A 24,547-nucleotide genomic window follows, 5' to 3' on the forward strand; every position below is an offset into this window, starting at 1 on the left:
TTCAATATTGTGTCATTTTTTATTTACTAATTCTGTCATGACAAAGAAAACTTATTTATTCACTGAAAATAAAGGTACTGATAAATAAAATGCATTTCCCTTGACCTTTGTAGTGTTTTCATAAACACACGACAGATGCAAGTTTACACACAAATAATCTTGATCACAAAATCATATCCATTCCTAGTTTTTGTTTATTTCTTGGTAGTTTACAGATCATACAAAGTGAATTTCAAATCTAAAAAAAAATTGGGGGGTAGCCACACTCGTTTCCATGGAAGGTAAATTAGCTAACCAGTGGCTCTTGAAAATTCACAAGACAGCCAACAACAAAAAACATTTGAGAAACTACTGGAGCAAGCGACAATGGAATTGTCCTCTGAAATAATCTGTATTTCTTCAATCTCTCAATTGCCCTCTCGACATGAATTCTGACTTTGGCAATCTGTTTTGTTTCTGCCTCCTCCTGCACAGTAAACCTGTCACGCCCATGAAGAAAAGGAGGTATATTCAAGTCAGCCTTCTTATCAAACAGTACATCCCTAATTGTAAAGCCACGGTCAGCTAGAATAAGATCACCTGGTTCTAATTTGTCTAAAAACCCTGACTCAATTACTATGTTTCTATCTGACGCAGCACCTTCAAATAAATCTGACAGGTAAGTGACTGCCCCATTTGGAGCTATCCCAACTAAAGCTTTAAACGTTGGGTGAGATTTATAAGTACTATACAAATTGCCTTGTTGCTGAAAGTTGGTTGCTGTTTGGACAAAAATCTCTGTACAATCTATGATTGACCTGACATTTTTATACTTTTTGAAACACTTTGGCAAAGACTTCTTCAAAATATCTCGTGAAGGGAACATAGAATCTTTCAGTGTGCTGAATTGAAGAAACATGCACTGTACCCAAGTTATCACAGTACTAGAGACTTTGCCTTTACTAATTCCAAAACGATAAGCCAAATCTGAATGTAGCAATCCTAAACGAAGTCTAACTAAGGTTAAAAACAACTCGTTCATTGGTTCTAATTTCCGTTTTGGACCAGGTCGTTTTGACGGTGATTCCTCATTATGTTTCATTGGTCTGCTCCATAAAGACAATTTGTTTGTTGCTCGACCCAAAAAATCCCACAAACAAAGTAACTGCAACCAAGTAAGCCCAGTATAAAATTTACATTTCACATCATCATCACTGACATCTTCTACAGAGAAATGTTTCTTTTTACTGGAATTGTTTTTCTTACTTTTCAAGTCCATAAGTTCATTTTTTAAGCACAGATTCTCAATTTTGAGAGCAACAATATCAGCATCTTGACTGCGATCTGTCTGTGTTGATGCATCATTCATTTCTGGTATTGATTGAATGCCTATTGAGTTAGTTGGAACAGAATGCTGCCATCGCACGTCACAAGCTATAATAAATACATAAATGAAATGAATTATTTTATGAAAATTTTCTGTTTAAAATGTATTATAATAGAAAAATAATTTACAAATCAGGAACATATTATTGAAACTCTTGCTCGAAAAAACATCAACTATTATCACTAATTATGGGAAACAAAATATCAGACATTCTAGGGGCATAATTAATTTGTGTAAGGGTAATGGGGAGATAGCTGGGAGATTAACTAAACATGCCATTAACTCAATACTGTGTTAAAATATGTCTTATCATTTATTTAATTAAATATGAAAAACATATTTCATTCAAAAAATCTCAGATTTTAATTTCCACATCTTAATTTTCAGTATTCTGACCCCATCAATTTTTCTTTGTACAACAAACAAAATATTGTTTGCCAAGTAAACTTTTAAGTGATGACATAAAAATACCTACATGCTGAAGTATCCGAAAACACAATCTCATTTTGAGCAAGATCAAGAAGTGTATCAGCCATCTCGTTGTCAATTCCATCTTCAACAACAGTCTTTCTTTTCCGTGGTGGTGCAGCCTGACGATCCGTGGGTGCCTTTCTCTTCTTCATTTGTTGGACCTATGCCAATATATGGAAAAATGTATAAGCACAACGAAAAACCGTAACGGATATTAAATAACATTTTAGAGGATTTTTCATACACGCAATATCTGCAAAACATAATCGTGGTTTCGCGGTGCGTTTAAGGATCCGTGCGTCTTTTTCAGGTCGGTCAGTATATTTATATTTTATTGGTCTGCAAATATACCAGTCGATCTGGCGTACGGAACCTGAAACGCTGCTAGCGAAAACAAGATGGCGGACGAAACTAGTGGTGGGGAAACATATGTGTATTTACCTGCGTCGAAGTGGCTGTGGCTGGAATGGGATCTGGATGTTCAGCTGTAGGCCCCTTTCCACCAATAAAATGCAGCGAACAAATATACGTGTCCTTGGTTATGTTGCTGACCGTAAAATTTTCGCGACGACATGCCCTTACCCATCTTAGGGACTTTTCCATTCCAAGGTGTGGTTTTGGAAACGGGATAAAATACACTCCTTTCATCGATTCTCTATATCCATACCGTGAATCAGAACGGCACAATCCATAACAACAATGTCGAGTAGCCACCATAGTAAAATTATATTGATATTGTGGAAGAAAAGCGATTAAAAATATCCACAGTAACAGGCGCACAGCTTTGGTTTGTTTGTCCGAATGTGTTTCAATTTGCCGCGCGTGCGTGGTAGCCAATTACGTCATTAGTTATTTTTAGCAAATTGACGCAATTGCAACCAACGCTATACCAGTCAGACTCTGCCAGCAAGTAAGTAAACGGGTCGGGACATAGTCAACATGGGACTCTGAAGGCTCCGGAGATAGCATCATCGTACAACATAAATTTACATTACAATCTCATGCTTCCGAACAATCCGATATTCATGCTGGATAACAAAGTATACAAGTACTGTCTACGATAAACTGCAAAGTGGAAATAACATATCTATTTAACCGTTGTTGTTTTTTATCCAAAATTCCAAGAACACAAAACAAACAACTGACAACAATCGACAAAACAAAACTAAAACTGCCGAGAACACCACACAGTCGCACCAGTAGGGAAAATATACTGTGGACCTCATGGTCAACGTAAATTCAAAATAAATGTAGTTAATACAATATTGATGAAACAAATCTTGCAGCCTCTATGGACAAGTCCTAATATTGCAAAACCGTCAGTTGTTAGCTGAACTTTAAATCTCACCAGGATTTCCATATAAAGTTACACAGATCGAAAAAAAAATGCATTATTAGACACAAAAAATAATGTTTTTTTCGTCAAGGCTATATATATACTAAATTCTCTTATTTTGGGGGTATTTTTGTGAGTGTACACGTATGCATTAAAATATGTATACCCATTAAAATTATCAAAACTTCAAATGTAATCAAAGTGAAAATGTGAAGTAAACAAAATTATCGAGAGTGATTTTGGATTTGTAGAAAAAATGAGAATGCCAATGGGAATTCTCAAGCCAGTTTAAAAAATAGTGAACACAAATTTCCGTAAATATTACTGACTGCGAAAAAAGCCCATCGTGAAGTGTCTTGTATATAGGGTATATACAAATACGTATTGTGTTCTTGATTCAGTAAATTATTTCAAGACATGTAATCACAACAAAAGTTAATAAATTATTATAAATATTGATTTCGAAAATATAAAAAAAAAATCGTATAATGTGTGATACATTTTATTTACTCTTCTGGTCAATTGTATTATAAAAAAACTATCCCTGCTATCTAATTCTCCTCGATTTACTCTCTCCTTCATTCCCCAACACTCGATTTTTCCTGCCATCTCTCTATTACCAAATAACTTATATCGGTATACAGTGTCTCAAACAAACATATATTTTAATTATTTTTGTTCATTGTACATTTGTTTTCAAGCTCTTTTAAATAATAATCTTTTACCTTGACCTTGTATAAAACAAAGTGTGGCTCTTATTGGCTTAAAATATCCTATTCCAGAAACAAATGCATATTAAGTAAAAAAAAATAATTGTACGTATAATATTCATGCCCATTTTGACCATAGACACACATCTCATTTACCCAAGTCAATGCGCTAGTAATAGGGAAAATACAAAATGTAGACGTTCATTCATCTTTACCATAAAACAGCATTGTGTGATGTGAATAAAATTTATTTGCATGATACAGTGTCATGATAAAACAGAATGTAGTGCTTGCCAATGACAGTTGAAAGATAAATTTAATTACGCTCAGGTACATTAAAAGAATATTGAGTGTAATAACGTCTATTCAGAAAACCTTGCATCAAAACACTATGCAGCACAATAGAAAGTAAAATCAATTTAGTAGGATAAAATATGCGACCAACTTTCATGTAACAAATAAATCTGCTCACCACCATAAGGTTTTGCAAATATTAATTATCTGACATTTTAAAAGGTAACCTTATAACAAACTAAACTGTTTTCTTAAAATTCCCTAAATAATTACAACTGTGTTATACTTTTTTATAAATTTGAGACTTACCATTTTTTATTTTAATACTTATATATTTAATGAAAATGTTATGTAGCCCACAAAGGTACTGTAATAATCACCGAATTGGCAAAAGTATCAATGAATGGATATTGAAAGTACAATGTCTTATACCATACAACCGTTTATTCATTAATAAAAACATCCGCATACAAGCATTAGACTCGTGTATCATTTTTTGAGTTACACAAGTTAAATAATATATCCTAAAAACAAAAATGAACTAGTGTTTAAGGTAGACAGAAAGCAAAATCCCAATGAATACAGGTAAAGAAAACAAAGCAAAGGCTTTCCACGCGGATGCTTTTCAGTACTTTCTTCTCAGCAATGGCCTTGGACATCAGAGACCTCAGCTTGTGGATCTATAGATTTCAATCTTTCATCAACTTCTTGGATACGGTTTCCTATGAAGTATGTCCTTTCCTCGTTGGAAGAATCTAACCATTTGGTCACAAATTGTCTTGTCACTCTTAAAAAAGCAGAACGTTGTGACTCCAAAGATTGTGTAAATGGCATTTGCTCCGACTTTCACCAGTCCTTAAAGGAACATCACATTTATAAGGATAGACTCCAACAGGGAACCCACTGCCATTTTGAATTGCAGTTCCCTCATGCATACACTAATCACATCAATACATGCCATTGATTTGTTTCTGAAAAGAGCTCTAGCATCTGCTGACAAACAGAGAGCAATCGCTTTGCAATTTTCCCCATTGTTTGCATACCAGTTGTTCCTAATTCAATGAGCTCTTCAACAAATGGCCTGCGGAATGTGTTTGGTTTTGGTTAACCGAACCACTCATAACCATATTTCTCATCTATAGTAGCACAAAATGACCAAACAGACAAATTTGAGGACTTAATAATGGAAACCCCATCAGTATTGAGAAGTAAATAAATATTTATCTATAGTTATCAATTTCTGCTGAAAAGGTCTGTGCATATCTTTTACATCATGGTTGCCCAACAAGTCATCCACATTTCCTCTTTCAAGAATTTCGACACTTTCTGTAGCTGTACAGTCCTTCTGAACTGGTCTTTAACAGGCAACCTGTGAAAAAAACTCTAGATTTGTAGTATTCATTTGCAATGAATTCATTTTCAGTTTCTCCTAGTTTTTTTTTTTTTTCAGAACCAAGACATGACTGGCAATCCATGCAAAGAAAGTGAATCTGAAATACGACAATTAATTAAATAGTCATGAATAGTAATTTGTATTAACTGTATCGTAGGAATACATACCTCAAACATTGAATCTTCAAAACACTTATGTAGAAGTATTTTGATTTAGGTACAGTACTTGAACAGTGTATATTCATCAACGTGAGTAAATCATTCAATGCCTCATCAGATAAAGCATGACACAACATGTAAACTTTGTAATTTGGTAATATGTGCATCTTTATAGATTGGCATGTTACCATCATCAATACACAAACCCTAAAAACAAGATGAGAACAAAATAGTATAACAAATCACTTGTTCATACAGGTGATGTTATGGGCTGTATTATCTATCAAGTGAAAGTGAGTGGATTTTATAATGCACGATGCCGCAAATATCAATCAGCTCCATGGGATAGGTGATATAACCTTTTAATCACCAAGACCACCCATTTTTCAGTTCCCTCTACTTTGTGAGATTTATACATAATTTTATACTACTACAATCTCACAAATCTCACATGCCATACTCGTAAATAGTCTGTTCAAGAAGAAAGGTTAATAAAATCTATGTCAATGATAAATTTATCTTTGAAATGAGTGGTAAATTATTGTGACCGTAATTTATTTAGAATATGCAGACCATCTTTGTTTTCATGTGACAAAAGCAAGGTTAAATGTCATGTAACATATCGATTGTTGATGCCATTTTAAACCATTCATAGCTTTCTACTTTAAATGAGAAAATTGTCAAGTTTCTTTGTTTCAAATGCATAGTAGCACAGTTAGAGAAATAAAGTTACAATCACAAAGTGAATAAATCTGAGAGACAACACCCTAAGTTACTGGGTTTTCCTGAGTGTAATAATTTCCTAAGTAACCTCTTTCCTGGCATGTGGTATAGAGTTCAATCATGATGCATGACCCAAATCCTGATTATGCGTGTGGAAATGGAAATGTATTGAAACTGACAACAGAACAGAAACCTACATACAAAAGTATGTAAAACGCTGTTAAAATTACACTATATCAGTTTGCCCCAAAATGATGACATCATATGTGGGATACAAAATAATTTGATAGGAATAACCCACACATAAGAGCGTTAATGGCCAAATAAGTGGTTGCAAACTACCAATGCGATGTTGGGTTTATATGCACTTTTATTTTAGCTGGAATGAATTTTTGGGTATGTTGTATGGAGATTATTTTCACTCATTTTTGATGAGTTGAATATGAAATATAGGGAAACAGTTATATTCGCTAGATTTTATTTTCACTGAATCATCACTTCAGCTAAATAGCAAAAAATTATTGCAAGCGAAAATAAAGTATTTTACAGTATTTGGAATATTTTAATGAAACATTTGAAACAAATTTATTTTTGTATTACAGGTCCAATGCCCTAATCCTATAAATGACTTTAATCTCAAAGATAAGAAGTGAAAGTATATTTGTATTTTTATATTGAGGACTGCATTGACAATATTTTATTTTTTGTATTTCTTCATCACAAATTGAACCTTCTGACTCAAAATGAAGACTAATTGGGAATCAATGAATTTAAATTGAGGGTTCTGTGCTTTTTTTACAAAAACAATATGCATACTAGTATTTTTGTAATTGTACTTTTCATACATTTTTTTTTATTTGGACATCATTTTATTCCAAGGCAGTAAACTTTTATTTTATTTCAGTGTACATTTCTTGATTGACTGAAAGTTTGTAATTACTGGTTGATATTGTTTACTGTTTTGATTTTTGACATTAATATATAATAATTTTTATGAAAAAATCTAGTACTTAGAAACATTGACAGAGTGGCGTGAATTACATTTTTTATTCAAATTGTCATCAACTTAATATTTTCATTGCATTTCAAGAAATGTTGCGCAACATATTTATGGTATTAGTTTTATCCTTTTTTTATATTTTTCCTTCAATTGTATTTAAATTATGTCCGTCATGTTAAACAATAAAATACTCTTGTTTAAGTAATTTTAGTTTGTGATGTTATTTATGTAAATGATTGATGGACTCTTACTCACAAAAGAGCTGGGGCCTACAGGAAAAATATCCCGTCATATTTTTTAAAAACAAAATCCTCAGGACTCCTGTAGAATTTCAATAATAATTTGTCACAAAATCATATAGGAGAAATTCTAATAAGATGTGTAAAAATATTTTAGGAAAGTTTTGTAAGGGTGTTGTGTCGAAGGGCTAACTGCTGCTATAGATGTTTATTATGTAATTATGTAACAGACAAAAGACATGGTACGATCACAAGAAAAACAAAAATGCTCTTCATTCGCTACTCAGTCACCTGTACCAGTTCGAACGTCAATGTTGGACAATATGGCCAACTATTGTCAGTCTGATAGCAATTGGCGCGTCAAAAAGGGAATTAATTTGAACGCCGACAACACTGTCGCCCAGATAATTGGTTTGGTGATCCTTGATTAATAATGGTAGTATTGGGGGCCCAAGTCTGAAGAGCTAGGCCTCTATTGTTATTGTTTGTTTTTTCTTCTTTCTTCATTCTTTTGCCATTTTTTGTCTACGCGTTTGAGAAATATGGGTAAGGCTAAAAGCCTGAAAACTTTGTGTGCTGGTGCGTACCAATGGGGAATAGTGCACTTTAATTCAAAATGTTGGTCGGTCAAATAGTTTTGCAGCCATCTTGTTTTGAAATATTGTAATGCTTCTCACTCAGCCTGTTTTGGTACATACATTTCAGCCCCGACACTGGGACACATTTCGATCTAACTAATTTCACTCAATTGTGACATTTGTTGTATAGAACTATAGACATATTGTCATTGATATCACGTGATTGACACATAGATATGGAAGCATTCTTTATTAGTTATTCTTTTAATTTTAATTATTGGAATACAATAAATACAATAATGACTGCCTCATTTCTATTGCACTCATGTGAGCTTTTAATAGCAAATAGATTTTGTCCTGAAAATCAGAGGGCTGACCATTAAAAAACATGAGGATGGTAGATTGGGGGGGGGGAATATGCAGACTACTTTGTGAAAAAAGCACTGTAAAAAAATAATTTAATAAAAAGACCTTTGACAGAAGAATTCAAAAACAAATTTGTATAGCACCGCCAACTATACCACAATGTTGTATCACCCCCGCCTAGAGCTTTCAAATGGCCAATTCTTTGTTTCATTTAAATTGTTAAATGGTCAACGCAATGTTTATTTCATAATACAATAATATGTGGTACAATATTTTAGCAACTTGTGGAAATGCACTAACTTTTGACAACTCACATTTTTGAACAGCAGGAGTACTACCTGGTACATGTTCACCGGGAATAGCAGTAGTACTACCTGGTACGCGTTCACCGAAAATAGCAGTCGTACTACCTGGTACACGTTCATCGGGAATAGCAATAGTACTACCTGGTACACGTTCACCAGGAATAGCAGTCGTACTACCTGGTACACGTTCACCGGGAATAGCAGTCGTACTACCTGGTACACGTTCACCGGGAATAGCAGTCATACTACCTGGTACACGTTCACCAGGAATAGCAGTAGTACTACCTGGTACACGTTCACCGGGAATAGCAGTAGTACTACCTGGTACACGTTCACCAGGAATAGCAGTAGTACTACCTGGTACACGTTTACCGGGAATAGCAGTAGTACTACCTGGTACACGTTCACTGGGAATAGCAGTAGTACTACCTGGTACACATTCACTGGGAATAGCAGTAGTACTACCTGGTACACATTCACTAGGAATAGCAGTAGTACTACCTGGTACACGTTCACCAGGAATAGCAGTAGTACTACCTGGTACACGTTCACCGGGAATAGCAGTAGTACTACCTGGAACACGTTCACTGGGAATAGCAGTAGTACTACCTGGTACACATTCACTGGGAATAGCAGTAGTACTACCTGGTACACATTCACTAGGAATAGCAGTAGTACTACCTGGTACACGTTTACCGGGAATAGCAGTAGTACTACCTGGTGCACGTTCACCGGGAATAGCAGTAGTACTACCTGGTACACGTTCACCGGGAATAGCCGTAATAGACAGAGCAGTAGTACTACCTGGTACACGTTCACCGGGAATAGCCATAATAGACAGTGCAGGGGTACTACCTAGTACAGGTTCACCGGGAATAGACAGTGCAGGGGTACTACCTAGTACAGGTTCACCGGGAATAGCCGTAATAGACAGTGCAGGGGTACTACCTGGTACAGGTTCACCAGGAATAGCCATAATAGACAGTGCAGGGGTACTACCTACCTAGTACAGGTTCACCGGGAATAGCTGTAATAGACAGTGCAGGGGTACTACCTAGTACAGGTTCACCGGGAATAGACAGTGCAGGGGTACTACCTAGTACAGGTTCACCGGGAATAGCTGTAATAGACAGTGCAGGGGTACTACCTGGTACAGGTTCACCAGGAATAGCCGTAATAGACAGTGTAGGGGTACTACCTAGTACAGGTTCACCGGGAATAGCCATAATAGACAGTGCAGGGGTACTACCTAGTACAGGTTCACCGGGAATAGCCATAATAGACAGTGCAGGGGTACTACCTACCTAGTACAGGTTCACCGGGAATAGCTGTAATAGACAGTGCAGGGGTACTACCTAGTACAGGTTCACCGGGAATAGCCATAATAGACAGTGCAGGGGTACTACCTAGTACAGGTTCACCGGGAATAGCTGTAATAGACAGTGCAGGGGTACTACCTAGTACAGGTTCACCGGGAATAGCCATAATAGACAGTGCAGGGGTACTACCTACCTAGTACAGGTTCACCGGGAATAGCTGTAATAGACAGTGCAGGGGTACTACCTGGTACAGGTTCACCAGGAATAGCCGTAATAGACAGTGTAGGGGTACTACCTAGTACAGGTTCACCGGGAATAGCCGTAATAGATGTAGGTAGGGCGGAATTAAAAAAAAAAATCTCAAAATCAAAGTAAAATAATAAAATAAGTTTATAGCCAAAATAATTAAAGTCCGTACACTACATCAGATTTTAATCAGATTGGGGCGCTACCTGGTACACGTTCACCAGGAATAGCCGTAATAGACAGTGCAGGGGTACTACCTGTATGTACAGTAAGCTGTTGCAAATTTAAAGAAAACGAACGTGGTGTTGTTTGATAAAAAGAACCATGGTAGCCAGGAACACTAGGGTTCAAACATGTCTGATTAACAGCACTGTGGTTCAACATAGTTTCATTTCTAGTGGAAGGAGTCGTGGTGGCGAGGGTTGAGATACTGACATGATATTAAAAACGGCGTCACATGGCTGAAGTGAATCCCCGGACCTGTTGTTCTCTATCATTGACGTCCATGTCCTTAACGTGACCCATACGGAGTAGACATAAATTGTCCCCAAAAAGGGACAGTTTGAAAAAGCTGCAGTTGCTGTTCAACGGCATCCGTGGGGTGCTGACAATAGCCTGGAAAAGACCCATACATGGGGAAGGAAATCATTGCGTAATTTTGCTTGTACTGATGAGGATAAATAAATTCTGGACTCATCTGATATTTGCCGTATTTTTGACTTGTCTGCGTGTCAGTGTGTGTTTGATAATCATCGCCTATTTTGTCATGACTGCTGCTCGATGATATACGAAAGGAGACACATTGTTTCTTAGACTTGCTCTTCTTATTTTCTTTAAGCTCATATTCTCTGTCTTGCTTGATTGGAGACGCTGAAAAATAACGATACAACATAATACAATACTGTGTTAGTATTGACTATTCGTTATAGCTTCACTGCGTACAAAAAGCAGCCCAACCAGCAGTATTACAATATATGACAGTTTACAAAGTAGCAGTATTGGCATCAGCTTACTATTACAAACTTTTCATTAATAGTAAAAGTAACGCTAGATTTGTAATACTGATCACACATTGTATACATCGTATCAGAAGAATAATAGTATCTAATAAAGAAATGACATTCTGAAAGTGTTGATGACTATGCCTGCTTTCAGTCGCCAACGGAGGAGCTCGCATCATATTTAATAATTCACCATTTGTCTGCGTGTCTATGATTTTACTACTGGCATTTTCCCAATTATAAGCCCAGCGCTCACTGGCTTAAATAAATGAATATAGACTTTAATTTAACAAGTCGTATATATTCGCACACATTTTCCTGTCATTTTCGGTTTTGTGCTGGTTTGAACATGGCAACATCAACTGCTGAAATTCTGCGCGGTCGGCACTGCTGGAGAGATTATGTACTTTGTTATCACAGCCTATACAAAGTATACATTTGTACTTATGTCACGCTGTAGCTCTGTTTTGCCTTTCATGGTTTTGAAATTATATCTTTCCGGTCATCAATTTTGGTGTCGCCAGTGTAAACTGCGATTTAGATCGACTTTGGGAGTCTTGTAATTGCTTCAACTCGCTTTGCTTATCAGTAATTCACTTTGCCAGTTTTGATTCCATGTCTTTTAGCATTTTTATATTTGCTCCATTGTCATGCTTATGTTTATGAAGTCTCCCACAGTAAATGTAGCCTTGGCACTGTTGACCAACAAGACAACCATCGTTGTTTCTGTTGTTCGTTGCTTTGTGGCCACGCCGATGTATTACGGGTGTTGTTACCAACATCTGGCGGTTCGTTTCTTTGTTTGAGTTCTTTTACCATGTTTTCTTTTTTCCTTTTGTGCCATTGTTTTGTGTCAATAGTTCCAAAATCAAGCTGCACACGTGGAGCGGAAACGAAACTTTCTGCGCGACGTGTAGACTTTGTTTGTTCGGCACCGACACGCACTTGAGGTTGTTTGGTGAGTGCTGCCGGCGAATACCCTTCAATGACGGTGACTTTAATTGGAAACTTTGAAAAAAGTCTTTGATGTTGTAAGACGACTCTAAAAGTGTGACGATCGTCCCTTTGTAGTTTTCGTAATGGAGCTGAAAAGAGGCGGTTTCGCTCAGTGAAGGAACCTTTGATTGTATAAATTTCACCAAGTTGTTATAATTTAGTTGTTCTTCGGTGCAACCTTGTCGCAGCCCCCACCTCTGTACGAGATCTGGATTTGGTACATTTCGATTCACTTGTTACTGTGTCAGTGAAACATTTTATAATCTCAATCGCTTAGCCTCCATCTCTATGGTGAGTATTTGTTGTTCCGTTACGACCACCGCAGCTGATTGGACAAAATCAACAATATCCAAATGTTTCTCACCTTTGTGAGAGTTAAAATACACAAGCAGATCTAAATCTGCCCTGGCATTACTGTGTTCCATGTTTTGTTGATTCTGGGATGGAGTCTTGACATTGGTTGACGGATCCATTGAGTCTAATAATTGTTGTAGTGGCGTTGCTGTGAAGTCCGCATTATACATGGGGCCGCCATGTTGGAATCATTATTATGCACTATGTCAACGTTTGTGGCAGCATTTCGGGGAACTACGGGATTAGATGAGGTGCTGGCTTTAGCAGTCGTCGGTAGTTGAGTGTTCATCCTGTTGCACAATCGACATCTGGTGAGCATCCTGTTGTGTAATTGTGTGCTTGGCCTTCAAGGTTTTAACTGCCTCTTCTAATCTTCGTTGTTGGCCAAGCTGTAAGATTTCCAAAGTGGTGATGTCTGTTTCCTGCAAGAGACGTAATGATGATATGCTATCAAAGCCGGCTGTAACTAGGTGGTGCGTTGTGTCGGACGACAGCTCATTCTCTGTAGCCAACTGTTGGATGTCGATTGGAGAGTTGTCGATCTTTGCGTTTAGTGAGAAAGACTGCCGACTTGGAATAAAAAAGGCCTGGCTCAGAAAAAGATCGTTCGATGACATTCTAGATAATATGATATTCAGGCATAGAGCTGGTCAAACGAACAGTAACGTAACTTAGTTGATAAGCGTTTTCGATTTAGTCCACCGCGTAACAGCAACAGCAAAAACTAAGAGATATGGAACGTTGTAAACAGAAATGTTGGCACTACATAAAAATCAGCTGCTTGCTGCATGCCTTGCTAGCTGTGTCCCGAGAGGGATTACCAATGTAATGGCAAACGTAAGCTATGTTTACTTATTTAAAGTGGCCAGTGCTGACTGGTTACAATGGGGTGCACCAACTCACTGCCTCTGAGCAATGCAAATGAGTAGCTACCCCAGATTTAAACCTCGTTAAATATTAACCTAACATTAAAATACAGTAGGGTAACGACATTTACTTGTAGTCTTAGTATATTTAAATAATTTGAAAAGGAAACATAGACGAGGTAGTAAAAATGATTTACAAAATTGTTTATTTATATTACACCACATAAAATCATTGCAAGCCCCTACTGCAATATAGACTCGTCCTGAGTGGGCGTGGCAACAAGTCGGCGCCAGCGAAATTCGAAAGCCAACTGTTTAGTCAAAACCCAAATAGTTAGCTAGCGAGTTTGCAAATTGGCTGTCCCAATACTTCTGAGACTTGCTGTAATTTTGGATAAGCGGATTCTAATTTATCTGTCACGTGCACATAGTCACCATATTTATTAAACTTGATTTTTCTCAAACCCAGACCAGCTAATTGCAACTCGTCCTTCTTCGGTGTTGACGGAGCTAGTGGCAATTCGTAGTCATTCTCAGCCAGACAGCAGAATCTGTGCGTCCATGTAGGAGAGTATACAAACCTAGCAAAACTTTCTTCATTCGGTTTCTTCCTATCGCCTTTGAATCTACTACTTTGCTGTTGGCTTTTCCATGCTCTTGCCATGTGAAAACGAAAACGCACATAGCTCAGCACGTTCGGTTACACGATCAGTTGATCGCATGCCAGGCGGCGATACTGACTGAATAACTGCAACAACATCATCATCTGTTCTTCTGTTACAGTCCCGGTGTTAGTGTTATTATTACCCAATAAATTGTTGGATGTACGACGTCTTGAGATCATTTTCCACTATAGGAATTTTCATTTCTGTGAAATCCGCATCAACCAAATCAGGTTCATCTTTAAAAGGATGGCTGAGCAACAAATGAGGATTATCTACACTTAATGAGCACTGCATCCATTCCAAATCTGTGCTCTATTTTTTGTAAACTGAAGTAGCTTTTCCAGATTCATTTTGAGTAATTTTAAAGACACGTGGCTCACCATGGTGTTGAATATCATTAATTGAGTCACCAAACCAACTTTTAACATCGTATATTTTGTCCAACAGATGTGTGGTCATTGGCTATTTCTTAAATGATTTGGGCGATCCATCAATCAGAGAGTCTAAGGTTTAACCAAGTAGAATATCTGCTGAATACTTGGTACATGTCTCAGTGTGTCCTACCATAAGAAATGGCATTTTTATCTAAATAAATCAAAATATTTTGTTACTTAAAATTAGCTTACTAACATCATCTAGGTATGAGTTATGTTTTACTTTTTGTAACTATTGAATAAAGCTATGATAACAGTGAAATATAATGACGAAAACCTGCAATCAAAGCGAATAAACAAACTCTGGCATGATACACATTGCTATGCAATTTTACATTGGTACCGCTTAGGCTGTCTTTACATATACATTTGATTATGTAATTCTTGTCATTTTCACGAAAACTAGGCTGATCTGCATTTTGTCTATACCAAAGAAACAATTAATAGAAAATAAATGTTACGCTGAATTATATTAGTAATCTATTGGTGCACATACCTTATCAAACACATACAATTCCACGAGAAGACAGCAAAGAACCAACATCCACCTATTTTTATTTTCCCTGCAAGTGTTGTCTAGCTGCTGGTATAAAGTTTTTTGATAAATAACTACCAAACTGCTTTAGTGCTAACAATAAAATACTGCATGTTAGGTTACTGTTGTGAGGCCACTGGAATAAGTCAAAATATCCAAGTAGCCAGTGTCCATGTGCAATTACTCCTGTCTAGTGGGTCTTTAATTTCCACAATGTTTTGGGAATACTTGTGAAGTGTGGAGTATTTGTTTTATCAGGATCAATTCCATCCATAATAATTGAGACATACATGTCTGGGTGATTCTTGGCTTTTTGAATTTGTTTATATTACTCGAGTCTTTCAGCACTGAAAATGTGTTGAGAGAAAAACACATATGAGATACAAGTGTGCAATATTCAGTCATTCACATAGCTAAACATTATTAAAATAAACGAAAGTGACTAGAAACAATTGTACACAAGTCTTACTTCTGTCTTTTCAATTGTTTTTCACGCTTTCTGAACAAAAAGCACATCTATCGTGACTTCACAACAGCTGTTTCACCACATTCTACAACTGCACGCAATATCATTACTGCTTCTTTAGCTGCAGATGCAGTCATTCGCAAATACCGATGAGAATCCCATGTTTCTGACGAAGACTGCTCATTAGTACCTGGAATCAGAAATCTGGAGCTGTGTGCAGTATCAGGTGGAGTAATGTTGACCCTGTAAAAGTCACGGTATTTCAGTATAATAGTTCTAAAGTTGTTGTACACAGGGTAGTCGACGTAGTTTCACAGTTTCCCCACATACTTCTAACTTGGTGTTTTTATTTGCTACATGCAGATCAAATACAAAGTTATTAATATCCTGGTCAGTAACACGACTTTCACTTAAACGAGAGTCAAAGTTTATAGCACTTTAGCTGGGGACCTTGTATGAAGTGTATCTTAGTTTTTGATCTTTTATATTTGTTTTCCACTGACAAGGCATGTCTGTACAAGCAGGTACAGAGTCAATGGCAACATTGCTCAAATATAATAACACTGCTGCAACATGACTACAATGGGAAAGGAGCTGATGCTTTGCAGTGACAGCTAACATCCAGGACTGCACCACTCACTGCTGACACTGACATTATATCAAGTCAAGAAAGTAAACAAATAATGACATGTTACTAACTTTCTGAATAAAAAAACACAAAACAATGACATAAAACTTGACAGAATATTTTAATCGATGAATATTAATAATGTTGTCACCTCTGTATAAGAACAGATCGATTTCCGGACTTTTTCAACCCTCTGCACTCTAACCATCGCCTCAACTGTACATTAATGTGTTCTTCAACATACTTCCCCTCTCAGTTAGGATTACCAGTTTTACCGACGTCATAATAACAACGCGAATGAATTTTGTAACGATGAACAATGCCTTCTGCTATGCCCTACCAGAAAGTTCAAATCGTTCTGGTGGACAAGTATCATGTTTCTATGAACCAGATGATAATAGAAGAGCTGGATGTCAATTGTCTTGCACGGGGATGACCTAAAATTCCCGATTGTGACTCAGAGAGATATATGGCAGGTGCTAATTTGAATATTTCAGAAATTTCTAAACTAGTAATGCGATAGAGAAGAGAACTTAGCTTCATGACTGATTCAGATGTAATTTTTTTTCGGAGGGGCAATTGGGATAATTTTTCCTTGTGGGTAATGATATGCCTTCACAGAGTATTTTTCTTTCCCAGAGTGTGATCGTATTTTTGATAGGTTAACAATGAAAACTTTTCACCACTTGAGCCATCATGTCCAATAGATACACCAGGATATCATTTGATATTACAGACATGTGCCATTGTGTGCTTGCTTGAACATGTGATTTCACTACTACATATTCAATTTATGTTCATTCTACTTACCTTTGATCAACCAGTACACATACAAATTGTGTTATGCTATATAACTAGTAGAATGATTTCTTTAAAACAGATATGAACTAATAATTACGAAAAATAATCATGATAATAAATACTCTGTGATACCACATACCTTGGATTTGCTAACCAGTTTTATTGTTGTTTCTTTCTCTCAAAAAAAAATAGGAAGTTTAAAAGAATCCCTAAATAACTGGAATGATAACGAAAACAAAAGTAAGTTTATTTTATCTTAGCCATTTTCATATTTTTGAAACAATGACACTTGTATGCAAGTCTATGTAGACCCTAGAAAAAATAATTTGTATACTTGTGTTTTATTCTATGATATAGTGGGTTAACCGGATATACAGTTTGGTAAAATTAAAAATCTTGTCACTGTCATTTTTAGAGATAAAAATCATGTAAATTTTATACAGGTGGGTATTTAATTGGTAAATTACTCGCTATCATAAGGCAAATAACACAAGGGTCTGTTTAGTAACTTTTGATAACAGAACTTTGATGCATAAAAATGCCGTGCTGTGAATTTCAATATCATAATACCATCGTAGACAATGATGGCCAGGGTTCAGTACATGCAGCAATAGGCAAGACTCGCTATCATAAGACAAATGACACATAGTTAACTTCCAATAACAGAACTTTGATGCATAAAGATGTCATGCTGTAAATTTCAATATAATACCATAATAGACAGTGATGGGTTTAGTACATGCAGCAATAGGCACGACTCATTATCATAACGTAACACAACGTATGTTTAGTAAATATAACAATCACAGTGCAGAGTAAATCAACAAGTTTTAAAACTGGCTTTCTAGAAACACTTTGATTTACTAATTAAATCTTTTCATTGTTGTTATTTTCTTTTACATTACCAGAATCAGTTTCTGGATTCGCGTAAGGAAGTTCTGGATTGGTGTTAGGAAATAATTTCTCGATATGGATTATCTTTCCATTTTTAATTACATATTTTACTTTCATTGGTGGCCAAGTAGCAATTTCTTGTAATTGCACTTCTTAAGACTACCATTAATTAAAACAGTTTCTTGTTCATCTAAATCTGTTCCTTCTAATGTGCCTGTACATGTTTCTTCTTCAGTATCATCATCTTGTATTTTTTGTAACTGTCATTTGTGATTTGTGGAGTACTCGACAGTTCTTTTGTACCAAGGTATTCCGGTATTTCCATGGGTTCAATTTCCACCTCTCCAACATTACCTCAACATTATAATGGTTTCCCCCACAATTTCAGGGACATTTCAATTGGAACTATCTTCTAAAACTCTTCAAATCTCTTCTCGTGTTACCCATTTTACTGGGTGATATTTCATGGGCTTTTGTTATGGTACTGTTGTAAAAACCTTTTTATAGGCGAACCCTTACACACAGCCTACGACACCATCTTAGAGTTATAAAATAACCCTACTTTCTCTTTATTGGGTACAAAGACATTGGGTCCTAATCTTATGACTCTCGCATTTGCGCCAATACTTAATCTGAACTCTTTTACAGTGTAGTTCATTATTTGGAGAAACTTTTAAATATTGTATCAAGGCTACGCTTCCAAACATTTATGCTCATCTATTAAAACGACTTATTTTGACCATAGACGCACATCTCATTTACCTAAATGAATGCGCTAGTAATAGGGAAAATACAAATTGTAGATGTTCATTAATAATATTTACCATAAACCAGCATTGTGTGATGTAAATAAAAAAATATTTGCATGACATACAGTGTCATGATAAAACAAAATGTGGTGCTTGCCTCAATTGTTGACAACAATGACAGTTGAAAGATAAACTGAATTACGCTCAGGTACATCAAATAATTAGTGAGTGTAATAACGTCTATTCAGAACCTTGCAACAAAACAATAACTAATATGCAGCACAATAGAAAATACAATATATTTAATAGGATAAAAGATGCTACCAGCTTTTAGGTGACAAATAAATCTTTCTTAAAATTCCCTAAATGATTTCAACTGTGTTATACTTTTTATAAATTTGAGACATACAATTAAGAGTGTTATCATCAGCACATATACTGTATAAACCTAACATTACCTTCATGAGCATACATCGTTTGCAAATCTTTAATGATTTAATACTTTATGTTGCCGACAAATGTCTTGTAATAATTACTGAATTGACAAAATGTATCAATAAATGAACATTAAAAGTACAATGTCTAATACCATACAACCTTTAATTCCTTAATAAAAACATCCGCAGACGAGCATTAGACTGGTGTATCTTTTTTTTTGAATTACACAAGTTGAATGATATATGCCAAAAACAAAAATTAACCAGTGTTTAAGGTAGATAGAAAGCAACATGCCAATGAATACAGGTAAAGAAAACAAAACAAAGGCTTTCCACTCAGATGCTTTTCAATAGTTTCTTCTCAGCAATGACCTTGGACATCTAGAGACCTCAGCTTGTGGAGCTATAGATTTCAATCTTTCATCAACTGCTTGGATACGGTTTCCTATGAAGTATACCCTTTCTCTATAGGAAGAATCTAACCATGTAGTCACAAATTGTCTTGTCACTCCTAAAAAAGCAGAACGTTGTGACTCCAAGGATAGTCTAAATGGCATTTGCTCTGACTTTCACCAGTCCTTAAAGGAACATCACCTTTATAAGAATAGACTCCAACATGGAATCCACTGCCATTTTGAATTGCAGTTCCCTCATGCATACACCAATGACATCAATACATGCCATTAATTTATTTCTGACAAGAGCTCTAGCATCTGCCGACAGACAAAGAGCAATCGCTTTGCAATTTCCCCCACTGTTTGCATACCAGTTGTTCCCGATTCAATGAGCTCTTCAACAAATGGCCTGCGGAATGTGTTTGGTTTTGGTTAACCGAATCACTCATAACCATATTTTTTTACAGAGATAAGGAAGAAGCTCATTTATAGTAGCACAAAATGGCCAGACAAATTTGATGACCTAATAATGGAAACCCCACCAGTATTGAGAAGCAAAAAAATATCTTATCTCTATTATATTTATCTATAGTTATACATTTCTGCTGAAAAGGTCTGTGCATATCTTTTACATCATGGTTTCTCAACAAGTCATCCACATTTCCTCTTTCGACACTTTCTGTAGTTGTACAGTCCTTCTGAGCTGGTTTTAACAGGCAACCTGTTAAAAAGAAACTCTAGATTTGTAGTATCCATTTGCAATGAATTCATTTTCAGTTCCTCCCCTAGTTTTCTTTCAGAACCAAGATATGACTGGCAATCCATGCAAAGAAAGTGAATCTGAAATACGACAATTAACTAGTCACGAAGAATAATTTGTATTAACTGTATCGTAGGAATACATACCTCAAACATTGAATCTTCAAAACACTTGAGTAGAAGTATTTTGATTTAGGTACAGTACTTGAACAGTGTATATTCATCAACGTGAGTTAATCTTTCAATGCCTCATCAGATAAAGCATGACGCAACATGTAAACTTTGTAATTTGGTAATATGTGCATCTTTATAGATTGGTATGTTACCATCTTCAATACACAAAACCTAAAAACAAGATGAGCACAAAAACGTAGTATAACAAATCACTTGTTCATACACGTGATGTTATGGGCTGTATTATATATGAACTGAAAGTGAGTGGATTTTATAACTCGTGGTGCCGCAAATATCAATCAGCTCCATGGGATAGGTGATATAACCTTTTAATCCCAAGACCACCCTTTAGAGCTAAAACAGTTTATTTCTTCTCGGCTCATTTTTCAGTTCCCTCTACTTTGTAGTAGTATAAAATTATGTATAAATCTCATATTTTTTTGGCTACCATACTCGTCAATAGTCTGTCAAGAAGAAAGGTTAAACAAATCTATGTCAATGATAAATTTATCTTTGAAATGAGTGGTAAATTATTGTGACCGTAATTTATTTAGAATATGCAGACCATCTTTGTTCTCATGTGACAAAGCAAGGTTAAATGGCATAAAACACATCGATTGTTGATGCCATTTTAAACCATTCATAGCTTTCTACTTTAAATGAGAAAATTGTCAAGTTTCTTTGTTTCAAATGCATAGTTCTCTAAACACAGTTAGAGAAATAAAGTTATAATCACAAAGTGAATAATTCTGAGAGACAACACCCTAAGTTACTGGGTTTTCCTGAGTATAATAATTTCCTAAGTAACCTCTTTCCTGGCACGTGGACAATCGTATAGAGTTCAATCATGATGCACGACCCAAATCCTGATTATGCGTGTGGAAATGGAAATGTATTGAAACTGACAACAGAACAGAAACCTACATACAAAAGTATGTAAAACGCTGTTAAAATTACACTATATCAGTTTGCCCAAAAATGATGACATCATATGTGGGATACAAAATAATTTGATAGGAATAACCCACACATAAGAGCGTTAATGGCCAAATAAGTGGTTGCAAACTACCAATGCGATGTTGGGTTTATATGCACTTCTATCTAATATGCACTTCTATCTAATACCCATCTAATAGTGCATATATCTACTGTAAAATACTTTTATTTTAGCTGGAATGAATTTTTGGGTATGTTGTATGGAGATTATTTTCACTCATTTTTGATGAGTTGAATATGAAATATAGGGAAAAAGTTATATTCGCTAGATTTTATTTTCACTGAATCATCCCTTCAGCTAAATAGCAAAAAATTATTGCAAGCGAAAATAAAGTATTTTACAGTATTTGGAATATTTTAATGAAACATTTGAAACAAATTTATTTTTGTATTACAGGTCCAATGCCCTAATCCTATAAATGACTTTAATCTCAAAGATAAGAAGTGAAAGTATATTTGTATTTTTATATTGAGGACTGCATTGACAATATTTTATTTTTTGTATTTCTTCATCACAAATTGAAGCTTCTGACTCAAAATGAAGACTAATTGGGGATCAATGAATTTAAATTGAGGGTTCTGTGCTTTTTTTTACAAAAACAATATGCATACTAGTATTTTTGTAATTGTACTTTTCATACATTTTTTTTTTATTTGGACATCATTTTATTCCAAGGCAGTAAACTTGTATTTTATTTCAGTGTACATTTCTTGATTGACTGAAAGTTTGTAATTACTGGTTGATATCGGTCCTACTATTTAACGCCCGGACACGCGAGGGTTTACTGTTTTGATTTTTGAAATTAATATAAAATAATTTTTATGAAAAAAAATCTAGTACTTAGAAACAATGACAGAGTGGCGTGAAGTACATTTTTTATTCAAATTGTCATCAACATAATACTTTCATTGCATTTCAAGAAATGTTGCACAACATATTTATGGTATTAGTTTTATCCTTTTTTTATATTTTTCCTTCAATTGTATTTAAATTATGTCTGTCATGTTGAACAATAAAATACTCTTGTTTAACTAATTTTAGTTGTGGTGTTATTTATGTAAATGATTGATGGACTCTTACTCACAAAAGAGCTGGGGCCTACAGGAAAAATATCCCGTCAGAGCTGAGCCTCTATTGTTATTGTTTGTTTTTTCTTCTTTCTTCATTCTTCCGCCATTTTTTGTCTACGCGTTTGAGAAATATGGGTAAGGCTAAAGGCCTGAAAACTTTGTGTGCTGGTGCGTACCAATGGGGAATAATGCACTTTAATTCAAAATGTTGGTCGGTCGAATAGTTTTGCAGCCATCTTGTTTTGAAATATTGTAATGCTTCTAACTCAGCCTGTTTTGGTACATACATTTCAGCCCCGACACTGGGACACATTTCGATCTGACTAATTTCACGCAATTGTGACGTTTGTTGTATAGAACTTGTGACCAGACTATATACATATTGTCATTGATATCACGTGATTGACACATAGATTTGAATTCTATGTTCCTTTTATGGAAGCATTTTTTATTAGTTATTCTTTTAATTTTAATTATTGGAATACAATAATGACTGCCTCATTTCTATTGCACTCATGTGAGCTTTTAATAGCAAATAGATTTTGAGGGCTGACCATTAGAAAACATGAGGATGGTAGATTGGGTAGGAATATGCAGACTACTTTGTGAAAAAAAAGCACTGTAAAAAAATAATTTAATAAAAAAAACCTTTGACAGAAGAATTCAAAAACAAATTTGTATAGCACCGCCAACTATACCAAAATGTTGTATCACCCCCACCTAGAGCTTTCAAATGGCCAATTCTTTGCGTTGACCATTTAACAATTTAAATGAAACAATGTTTATTTCATAATACAATAATATGTGGTACAATATTTTAGCAACTCACATTTTTGAACAGCAGGAGTACTACCTGGTACACGTTCACCGGGAATAGCAGTTGTACTACCTGGTACACGTTCACCGGGAATAGCAGTAGTACTACCTGGTACACATTCACCAGGAATAGCAGTCGTACTACCACCTGGTACACGTTCACCAGGAATAGCAGTCGTACTACCTGGTACACGTTCATCGGGAATAGCAGTAGTACTGCCTGGTACACGTTCACCGGGAATAACAGTCGTACTACCTGGTACACGTTCACCGGGAATACCAGTAGTACTACCTGGTACACGTTCACCGGGAATAGCAGTCGTACTACCTGGTACACGTTCACCGGGAATAACAGTCGTACTACCTGGTACACGTTCACCGGGAATACCAGTAGTACTACCTGGTACACGTTCACCGGGAATAGCAGTCGTACTACCTGGTACACGTTCATCGGGAATAGCAGTAGTACTGCCTGGTACACGTTCATCGGGAATAGCAGTAGTACTACCTAGTACAGGTTCACCGGGAATAGCAGTTGTACTACCTGGTACACGTTCACTGGGAATAGCAGTTGTACTACCTGGTACACGTTCACCGGGAATAGCAGTCGTACTACCTGGTACACGTTCACCGGGAATAGCAGTAGTACTACCTGGTACACGTTCACTGGGAATAGCAGTAGTACTACCTGGTACACGTTCACTGGGAATAGCAGTCGTACTACCTGGTACACGTTCACTGGGAATAGCAGTCGTACTACCTGGTACACGTTCACTGGGAATAGCTGTAATAGACAGAGCAGGGGTACTACCTGGTACAGGTTCACCGGGAATAGCCGTAATAGACAGTGCAGGGGTACTACCTAGTACAGGTTCACCGGGAATAGCCGTAATAGACAGTGCAGGGGTACTACCTGGTACAGGTTCACCAGGAATAGCCATAATAGACAGTGCAGGGGTACTACCTACCTAGTACAGGTTCACCGGGAATAGCTGTAATAGACAGT

At 36.1% G+C, this 24,547-nt stretch overlaps 1 protein-coding gene across 1 annotated transcript; it reads right to left on the reverse strand.

Moving 5' to 3' along the window:
- LOC146733637 (uncharacterized) lies at positions 1-2,676 on the reverse strand. Its single transcript, XM_085491725.1, has 3 exons — positions 2,279-2,676; positions 1,842-1,998; positions 1-1,413 (listed from the first exon to the last, which is right to left on the reverse strand). The coding sequence occupies exons 1-3, from the start codon at positions 2,552-2,554 to the stop codon at positions 287-289; spliced, it is 1,560 nt and encodes a 519-aa protein (XP_085347851.1). The 5' UTR covers positions 2,555-2,676; the 3' UTR covers positions 1-286.
- Between the last annotated feature and the right edge of the window lie 21,871 nt (positions 2,677-24,547).

Source organism: Saccoglossus kowalevskii, chromosome 16, assembly GCF_978046115.1.
Source record: "Saccoglossus kowalevskii chromosome 16, keSacKowa6.1, whole genome shotgun sequence".
Lineage (NCBI taxonomy): Eukaryota > Metazoa > Hemichordata > Enteropneusta > Harrimaniidae > Saccoglossus > Saccoglossus kowalevskii.

Excerpts from the sequence above, each read along its gene's own strand:
- LOC146733637 (XM_085491725.1), bottom strand. The coding sequence starts at position 2,554 with ATGGTGGCTACTCGACATTGTTGTTATGGATTGTGCCGTTCTGATTCA. Across the intron at positions 1,999-2,278 it reads CCACAGCCACTTCGACGCAG|GTCCAACAAATGAAGAAGAG; the intron begins GTAAATACACAT and ends ATATTGGCATAG. Across the intron at positions 1,414-1,841 it reads GTTTTCGGATACTTCAGCAT|CTTGTGACGTGCGATGGCAG; the intron begins GTAGGTATTTTT and ends TATTTATTATAG.